We start from the raw sequence: 10,095 nt of genomic DNA on the forward strand, positions 1-10,095 counted from the left end.
ATTGCTACGAGGATCTTAAAAATATAGTAATACCCTGTCCATTCTTCTTATTTGGAAAAGGATCTCTCTGATCAGTTTTGAACATCCTGACAAATACATTTTAAATAGTTCCATTTAGGACTAACCATTAGAGGACTCAGGATATAAGAAGCATGCAAAGGGATGCCTGAGTTTTCCATCTTTAGATATGCTGGTATCAGTAAGGAATTGGTTGAGGTTCAGGGCTTTCTCCATAGCTCTTAAAAATCGTTCTAGGGCCAACCCCAGTGGCCTAGTGGTTAAGTTCAGTGCACTCCAATTTGGTGGCCCAAGTTCAATTCCTGGGCATGGAACTATACCACTCATCAGTGGCCATGCTGTGGCAGCAATCCACATACAAAAAATAGAGGAAGATTGGCAACAGATGTTAGTTCAGGGTGAATCTTCCTCAGCAGAAAAAATAAATTCTATTTATTTGTCAGTCTACACAATCAGTTTGCAAAATCCATTCTGAAAAAAAAAAAAAAAAACCTGAGAATTAAACAATCCAGTAGGGAAAACAAACAACTAAAATATCTAAAAGTTCATGCATGGGAATTATAAACTTAGGAAATATATGTATATCCTTATATTTAAATTATTTTCAGTTTAGAAAATGTTGCATGGGTAATACACATTTTTAAATATTCCTTTTCAAATATTGCACTGGGTATATTTATATAGAAATATTTATTAAATATTACATAGGACTTATACTAAAAATTATTTGTTGTTTATCTGAAATTCAAATGTAAATGGACATCCTGTATTTTATCTGAAAAGCCTAACCTTAATAGTATTTAATAGATGAGGTTGGTGATTTTTTTAAGGTATTTCTAACTTTCTCTTCAGCTGCAATATCCAAATGGTGCTATTATCTGTCATAAATCAAATGGATCTATGACATCTAGTCAATTAATAGGACTTAATGCCCTAAATATACCATACTACTCCAGGGAACACAGTTAACAAAGGACATAACGAATTTTTGTGGTGTAAATAATCAGCTTCCAGGGACCATAAGAAGCTAGGAATCATGGGAAACTACCAACACCCAGGTGCCTAATCAAAATCAACCACCATTCTTATTCATTCACTTTTAATGAAAAGTTGGATTTTCGTCTCCCAAATTTCTCTTACTTATTCTTCGGGTGGGGAGAATTTATGGTTCTCCTCCTTTCTTTGTGACTTTCCCTGAGAAAGTAGCACACAAGTCCTTCCAATGATTGTTCCCAAATCATCTGAGATATTTTTAAAAAATTGCCTTTTGGTGCTTGCTAATTATGCAGAACACCCTACATATTCCCTAGTGAGAAAATGTAAGAGACAATTCAAGAAAAGGAACAAAACAACATAAATGATCTGTACAGTTCCATGGACACCTATGTGGTGTAAATGTATTCACTCACTTACACAGAGTCAGTGATTAAAGTAACGATGAAAAATACTTTGACGTCAGCTTTATCCCAGTAAAACGGAAACAGATTCAAAACTGTATATGACATTATCATCATCACATAGAACTTTTTATTTGGATTTATTGTTCCAATAAAAATAAGTAGTGAACATGGGTTAAAAACATATCATTTAACCTTTGTGAGATAGATATTGCTATTGCCATATTCAGAGCACAGCAATCTCAGATAAAAAATGTAATTTGCCCAAATCACATGATTCATAACTAGAAGATTTGATATTAATGTCTCATCTTTAAATGAGTGATATCTATGCCTTGTCCTTTCATCTGGTGAAGCCATAACAATTATTGTGTTACTATGAGAGACTCAACTGTAGTGTTTCCTGAGCTGAGAGCCCATCGAGATATTTTTTCTGTGATGTCTTATCACTTTTTAACAAATGAACAATGAATTATTAGTTTCCAATATTATATTCAATTTTAATAACTCAATTTGTTTCTCTATTATAATCCCCTTTTCTCTTTTTAATATCTATGCTTGCCTTTAAATTCTTGCAAATATTTATAACTGTTTTAAAGTCTTTGTCTGCTAATTCCATTGTCTCTGTTATTCTTGGGTCTAGTACTGATGATTTATTTTTCTCATGGTTGTGGATAACATTTTCCTGCTTCTTCAGGTGCAAATAAATATCTCTTTGGATGCTGGACATTGTGCACATTCTGCAGTTGAGTCAGAATTTTTTAGTTCTTCTTTGAATAGGGCTGAGTTTTCTTTGGTAGGTAGTTTATTTACTTGCAAATCTGCTTACTCTTTTTGAGAATTAATGTTGAGTTATTTTAGAGTGGAGTTTAATGAAATCTTTCCTCTGAGGTGATTTCTTTTCTCTTCCATTGTCTCCATTGATTTCCCTACATATTCACTGACTTTCTTCACTAAAGTTTGGCAGAATTTGAACATATCTCAACCATTTGTGAACTGGTAGTTTTCATCCTAGAGATCTCTGGTGGTTTCTCTTTCCTTGGTAGTTCTTGATCTGGTCTTACGGAGTATTACCTTAATATGTGCAGTTAGGAATCATTCAAAGTTTGAAACAGACTTCATGCCAATATCTTAAACACTTTGTCTGCTTAAGTCTTTCCATTCCAGTACTCAGCTCCACATATTTCAGGCACCCCAGCCCTGCCTGATCTGAATTTTTGTCTTCAAGTCAATAGGCCTTTTGTGCTCTCCATGTGCCCCACCACCACCACACATCAGGGACCAGCAAATGTGTCCCTTCTCTTACAGATCACAGTCCTGTGCTACCAGCTGTCAAATATCTAAAAACATTTGTTACGTGTGTTCTCCGATTTTTCAGTCATTTCCAAAGCAAAGTTATTAAAATCCAAGATTCCAGTTACAGAGGTTAACAAATGCCCCCAGAAAATGCATACTACCAATTTCTCCTTATCAGTCTAATTTTTAACATCTCTCTCATTTTTCTCCATGAAGGTTACCAATTTTTTAGAATAGGTTTCTAGATATTCTGATATAAGTGTTTTTGGAAGTATATTTATTCTTCAATCTGTAAAAAATGAGTATTCAATCATTTTTGACAGCACTGTTATGTCTTGTGTATAATATAATCCCAAGAGTATATCATTCATTAGTTTGACGAGTGTAAGCTTTGAGTCTAAACCAGATTTCTGGCAGGATTCTTCTCTGAATAAGAGATATAATTGAATTTTTAAATCTCATATATAAATTCCATTTCCTTCATTATGCTTGTAAAGAAAACTATTTACAATAGGTGATTCTTCCTTGAGAAAATGTTGTTCAATTGGTATTCTAAAAGAATGAGTCAGAAAGATGAGTAGAAAATCATAATGATCACATGTATTTATCTTTCTATGCAGGATGTGAAAAAGTATTCCAGAGCAATAGGTGATTGTGATTAGCCACATTTTAAATTTTATCTTTTCTATATATGTGCATGTGAGTGTATGTAAACATATATTTATATATACTCATATACAGTAAATAATTAAATGCACTAAATATACATTATTTGTATAGGCATTTATATAACAACAAATTATGAGCAAAAAATAAATATATAATTTATTTATTCACAGCCTCAGATGAACTCTTCTAACTGCTTCATGTAAGCAAGACATATTTTTCTGTGCTCTGAGTCTCAGCACTGGGTGATTGCACTGAGAATCTCCTTCCACACTGCTGACAAGGGAGTGTTGGAAGAGGCCAAAGATTTATGCACTGTAAAGAGTATCATGGCATCATCTTTGGAGGTCAGGCCCACTGCCTCATAATTTTTGCCAGTTCTTTCATTACGTCATAGTGCTTTTGTGGATTAACTACATAGTTAATAGTGCACCTGATTTTAGATCTTCTTGTAATTAATTCTTTTATATTCAAAATGAAGTGTTCAAAAAAAGGCTTAAATATGGTTTCTCAAATTCATTTTATTTGCCATCATTGCCCCTCATGCTGGTATCACCTTCCTATAGAGGTAGGTATTTTAGAGACAGACTAAAATTTTAGAGAGCCAAAATGCTTTTTCACGTATTTCCTTATAGGATAGAGTCATAAATAGCACTAAAAGAATAAGAGAGAATTTAGTTAATCTCCTACTATTAAAAATGAGGGGACTTAGGTTTAGCAAAATAATGTATTTCTCAAGTCTATAAATGTTTGCTTGTTTTTAATAAATATCAAATTATTCTGTGTTCATTCTAAGCCCCTTATATTTTTCACCTCAGATTTCAAGATAAGGAACTAACAGATGGCTGAAGAGAATTTTACATCTGTTATTGAGTTTATTCTCTTGGGATTGACAGACTGTGCTGATCTGAATGTTATGCTTTTTGTGTCCCTCTGGTGATTTATGCCATTACCTTGGTGGGGAATCTGGGCATGATCTTTATCATCCAAATCACTCCCAAGCTCCACACACCCATGTCATTTTTCCTCGGCTGCCTTTTATTTGTAGGAGCCTGCTATTCATCTGTTATTGCACTGAAAATACCCATCAACTTCTTGGTTGTGAAGGAAACCATCTCATTCTCTGCCTGAATAGCTCAGCATTTATTTTTTCGGTTTTCACCACCACAGAAGGGCTCTTGCTGTTGGTGATGGCATACAACAATTATGTGGCCATTGTCAACCCTTTGCTTTTCACTGCAGCCATGTCTAAGAGGAAGTGTGTAGGGCTGGTCTTTGGGTCATTTGTAGGTGGAATGATTAACTCACTGACATACATAATAAGCTCATGGAGACTGCCCTTTTGTAGCTCCAATGTTGTCAGCCAGCTCTTCTGTGATGTTCTCCCACTGCTAAAGCTGTTATGTTCAGTTACCTCCATGAATGAGTTGTTGCTCTTAACCTTATCTAGAGTCGTTGACATGGCAGCCTTCTCCATTGTGATCATTTCCTATGTATTCATTGCTTTTGGTCTCCTGAGGATCCGCTCAGCAGCAGGCAGACAGAAAGCCTTCTCCATCTGTGCCTCTCATCTGACTGCTGTGAGCATATTCTATGGTACCTGAAGTTGTAATTATATTCAGCCAAGTTCCCAGTATTCTGTAGAACAGAAGGTGGTTTCTGTGTTCTGTATGCTGGTGATTCCCATGTTAAACCCTCTCCTTTACAGTCTGAGAAACAAAGAGGTAAAGGATGCTGTGAGAAGGGCCGTAGAAATGAAACATTTCCCCTGCTAATTTCAAGTCCCTGTTAATCCTATCACATTCTACCAGTTGGCTATTACTTCCAAGAATTCCATGAATGTTACAGCTTCTAAGGATTGTACAGATCTTTTCATTCTCTACACTCGTATGTCATATGAGGATGCAACCGGAAAGGGAAAACTGTTTAATTCACAGAACTGAATCACAAAAAGAATAGCCTATTCCATATGTCTTCAGATATTCCAGGTTGTGAATCTCTGAATCAATACAAAATACAGTATTGCATTTATATTTTTTCTGTTATTTGGAGAAATTAATCATATAGTAATACTTGCATTTAAGGATATAAAAATAGGATACTTACTAAGAAAAAAACAATTGATTCTCAAGTTTCCAAGAACGTAGACATAATTGTATAGCTGAAATTTGGCTTCATTGACATATTTTAACTGGTCTAAAGGGTGTTTGTAATATTACAATTTATAATAAGAAATATATGTTTATTCTCCATCCAGTTTCTGGCACAGAGCTCCTAAAATCTTTGGAAATTCCTAAATGGTGAGAGTCACACAGGTGTCTTTTCTTATGTTAATGAGGTGACTTTTGCAAAGCACCTAACATGGAGGCTAGTTACCATGAATGGATATTTGAGGTTTTCAGTTCCACACCTTGATTTCCAGGGAGGGGAGAGGGGCTGGAGGTTGAATGAATCATCAACGGCCAATGGTTTCATCAATCTTGCCTATGTAATGAAGTCTTCAGAAAAACCCAAAAGGAATGGGCTCAGAGAGATTCCATGTTGTTGAACAGGAACACTTCAACCTGCCGCTGTGCTGGGGTCCAAACTCAATGAGGACAGAAGATACTCTGTTCCCTATGTGGTTCTATGTATCTCTTCATCTGGCTGTTGTTTTGTATCACTTGATATCCTTTGTAATAAACCAGTAATCTAGTGAGTAACTAGTTTCCTGAGTTCTGTGAGCCACTCTAGAAAATGTATGGAACCCAAGGAGGGAGGTCATGGAAACTTCTGATTTATACTCAGTAGGTCAGAAGCACAAGAAACAACCTAGACTTGAAATTAACATCAGAAGTTGGGTAGTCTCATGGGACTGAGCCCTCAACCTATGGAATCTGATCTTATCTACATGCACATAGTGTCAGAACTGAGTTGAATTGTAGGACTCCTAGCTGTTGTCAGAGAATTTCTTGGCATGAACCTCAGCGGAACTGGGCTGACCATCCCCTGCTGCCTGGATTGCAGCATAAAGAGAACAGCAGTGGAGGCTAAAAGGAAAACAGTGAGAGACTGATTACTTATGCTGCCAAGATCTATCTGAGAAATGCCAAAAGCACTCACTTCTGACTACCAGTATGTGATGTTCTAGCTGCAAATTACATAAAGCTTTCAACTGTGAAAAAAATGTGGAAAGCCCCCGCACATGTTGGAATTTGCATGCAGGATTATTAGTGGTAGACCCCCATGCAAATACAATGAGAAATTTCCACTTCAGCTTTTCCAAAAACATGTTATTTGGTTAGAGTTCCTTTTTTTTTTTCCAGGGCTTAATCTCTGAAAAGGGAGGGTAGCTTCTCTTATGATGACTTTTGAGATTATAACAGAAGTCTCAATATTTAAAGTTCAGATTTTAAATTTTAGTTACATGTCAAGAGTAATTTTTGAGTACTTAAAATTCAAAACCAATTCCATCTCTCCTTTTAAACATCTTCTTCCTCTTCATACAAGATTTAAAACAAAAAATTGCCAAGAAGTTATTTCATATTCCGGAAACTTATCATTTACAGAAATTCCATTCAAAACACTTAAAATCGGACTATGTAATCTAATTTAACCTACTTATTGACTTAGTTCTTTAAGTATTCAATCTATGGTTCTTTAGTTTTCTTGTTTTAATAACGTCAACCTTTATCATTAATAAGCATAGAGAAATCTGAGGGAAATATATTTGCATCAAAATTAAATTTGGTTAAATACATTTTCTGTATTTTTGAGCTCCATTGCTATCAAGATTAGTAGAGGCAAACTGAGATTCTTAAAGCCCTTGAGACAGTTGGAGAAATATTCAAATGACTTTATTGTTGCAACTTTATAGTTGACAGGTCAAGCATAGGCCATATAATTATTTCTAACAATAATAATGACAATCATAATTATAATATTATTAATAATGCATAATATACATAAAGAATAAATCACTTCAGATGTTGACACTGACAATAAAATATCATTATGCTCTAATAGGCCCACATCATGATGTTAATTTTAGCAACCTATATATAAAAATTAAGCCTCAGATAACAAAACTCCAATTTCCCCAATCTCTTTAGAAGTCTTGGATTATATTTCTATTTCTGTGTCTACTTAACTTTGCTCTTTTTTCTTTTGTTTTGAATGATTAGCTCCCATTATGCCTTACTCTAAGTGTGTTCTACATATACAGAAAGAAAAATAAAAGGTAGTATGTGAGGCCTCCAACATTGTTTTTATTTTTTTTCAAATTCTTTGGCCTGTTCTAATTTCTTTACCCTTCCATTTACGTTTTAGAATCAACTTATGCTTTTCTCTCATTCAGGTACTAGATGTTTCACATCTAAAGAATATCATGTCTTTCAATCCATGAGCAAAATGTAATTCTTCATTTACACAGCTTTGATTTATTTCATCAGTGTTTGCCATGTTCAACAGGTGAGCCTTTCACATATTTTGTTAGATTTATAGATATTTCTTGTTTTTGGTTTTATTGTAATAAATTATATATTTATTTAAACTTTCAATAATTTATTGCTTGTATACAGAGATACACTGGACTTCTGTATGTTGGCCTTCTAAACTGTGACTTTGCTATAGTTAATTATTAGTTCTAATAACTTTTGCAGATTCATTTTCTACATAAACAATAATGTCATCTACAAATGCAAAGAATTTTATTTATTTGTTTCAAATCTCTATGTCTTTTTATTTATTTCCCTTGTCTTATTGCACAGGCTGGGATCTTCACTATGGTCTATAATAATTGTAGTAAGAGAAAACAGGTTTGCTTTTTTCCAATTTTAATGGGAAAATATTCATCCTTTTGTTTATCCACAATAAAACTGTAAGTTTTATAGTACATATCCTTTATCATTTTTTGATGAAGTTCCTTTCTGTTTCCAGATTACTGAGAGTTTAATTTTATTTTATGCTATAAATAGATACTGAATTTTAATACATGATTTTTCTGCATCAATTCAGAAATTCATATTTTTTCTTCTTTATTCTGTTGATATAATAAATTAAATTATTGATATTTGAATGTTGAACTAAGCTAGCATTCATATATATACATAGGATTAAATTTGCTAATATTTTATTGAGGATGTTTAAGTCTATGATAATGAGGGATAGTGATCTGCAATATCGTTTTATTGGCCTATCTCTCCATGGTTTTGGTGTCTGGATAATATTGACTTCAAAATATTAGTTGGGAAGTCGTCTCTCTTCTCCTACTTATTAGAGGAAAAAGTGTGGAGTTTTTCTATTAAATGTTAGTAAAATTTTTCACGGATATCATCTTGACCTCTAGTTTCCCTTGGAAGTTTTTCTATTATTAGTTCAGTCCTTTTCACAGATAAGTAGCCCTTTAGTTTCTCTGTAACAAATTAGTATACTTTTTAGTTTGGATTTTTCAAGGAATTTACCCATTTCGTCTATGGTCTCAAATTCATGGGTAAAAGTTTGTTCATAATATTCCCACATTATAGTTTTAATATTTGTAGAGGAGTGATGTCATCATTAAATTTACTTAATTTTACAAAACTATATAGAACAGGCATAATAGCATGGATAACCCCATAGGAGAGGTCTAGTGACCCTTGATCTCATCCTCCATTTTCCAAGGTATTTTATACTTGAGATAAACATGGTCCTGAAAGACTAAGCTAACTGTACAGAAAACCTCAGCTGAAGGAAGCCATCAGTTATAGGGTCCCTCCAGTTGTTCATCCTTGATACTAACAAATTCTCCTCACATGTTTTGTGCAACATATAGTCATATCAAGTGGAGTTCCATTTATCATTTTTTAAAAGTGTAAGTCCATATATCTATTTTTCCATTTTCCCCCCATAAATTCCTTGAATTAATTCTGGAAGTGATGTCTATCAAAGGGAGGATCCTCAAGTATCCCCTGGACTAGAAATAATTATACAAACTGAGAGTTAAAGATGGTCACATAGTGTCTATAGGACATTGTTGACAGAATAAAATGTTTGTTATCAATGCACACAGGAAAGAAAGCTAATTGTGTAATAAAAATCAAGTGATTGTATTTTGATCCACAACAAAATTTACTAACATTATGGGCCCTACAGTTGTTGAATAACCAAAATCAGTAAAATCCAGGTATCTGAGAAAAACGTACATGGGTGTTTGTATGTTTGTAGCCTGGAGTCCATCTTGTTGAAGATGACCATGCCCAAGTTGCCCACCACTGAGGTCAGATAGATGATGAGGAAGAACTCAAATAAAGGAGTCTGCAGCAAACAAGTTTGTCTGGGATCCCTGTTAGAATGAATTCATTCAGCATTGTTAGATTTTGTGTTTCCATGTAGGTTTTTCTGTAAGATAACGAAAAAGAAAAGTGTTTTATTCTCTCAAACTTTAGCATTCTGTGGAAAGAACTACAGTGCTTTTTTGTAGTGTAACATCTTTGTTGAATACTTATTGCTATTTTTTTAAATCTATGCTGTTTGAGATAATTATATCTGCTTCCTGTCAGATACCACTTGAAACTGAAGAACATGCTGAACATTATATCATGACTATAAAACTGGACACTTAAAGTTTGTTAATATCCAAATAATACTTTTCACTTCTCAGTGTGAGGTCAAAATCCCCCTTTGCCTCATCAAGAGTTCTAGAAATAATCATATTTATATATTTATTTAAATAATAATGAAATATTAAATTGTATTGAGA

The 10,095-nt window shown here is 33.9% G+C and overlaps 1 protein-coding gene across 1 annotated transcript in view; it reads left to right on the forward strand.

Moving 5' to 3' along the window:
• Window positions 1–5,152, forward strand: part of LOC139074623 (olfactory receptor 8U3-like) — an 80,406-nt gene extending 75,254 nt beyond the window's left edge. Inside the window, 3 exon segments of the mRNA XM_070566084.1 lie at window positions 3,015–3,038; window positions 4,090–4,104; window positions 4,702–5,152. Of these exon segments, the coding sequence (XP_070422185.1) occupies window positions 3,015–3,038; window positions 4,090–4,104; window positions 4,702–5,152 (490 nt within the window).
• The last annotated feature ends 4,943 nt before the right edge of the window (window positions 5,153–10,095 follow it).

The sequence above is a fragment of the Equus przewalskii genome, chromosome 11 (genome assembly GCF_037783145.1).
Source record: "Equus przewalskii isolate Varuska chromosome 11, EquPr2, whole genome shotgun sequence".
NCBI classification, from domain to species: domain Eukaryota; kingdom Metazoa; phylum Chordata; class Mammalia; order Perissodactyla; family Equidae; genus Equus; species Equus przewalskii.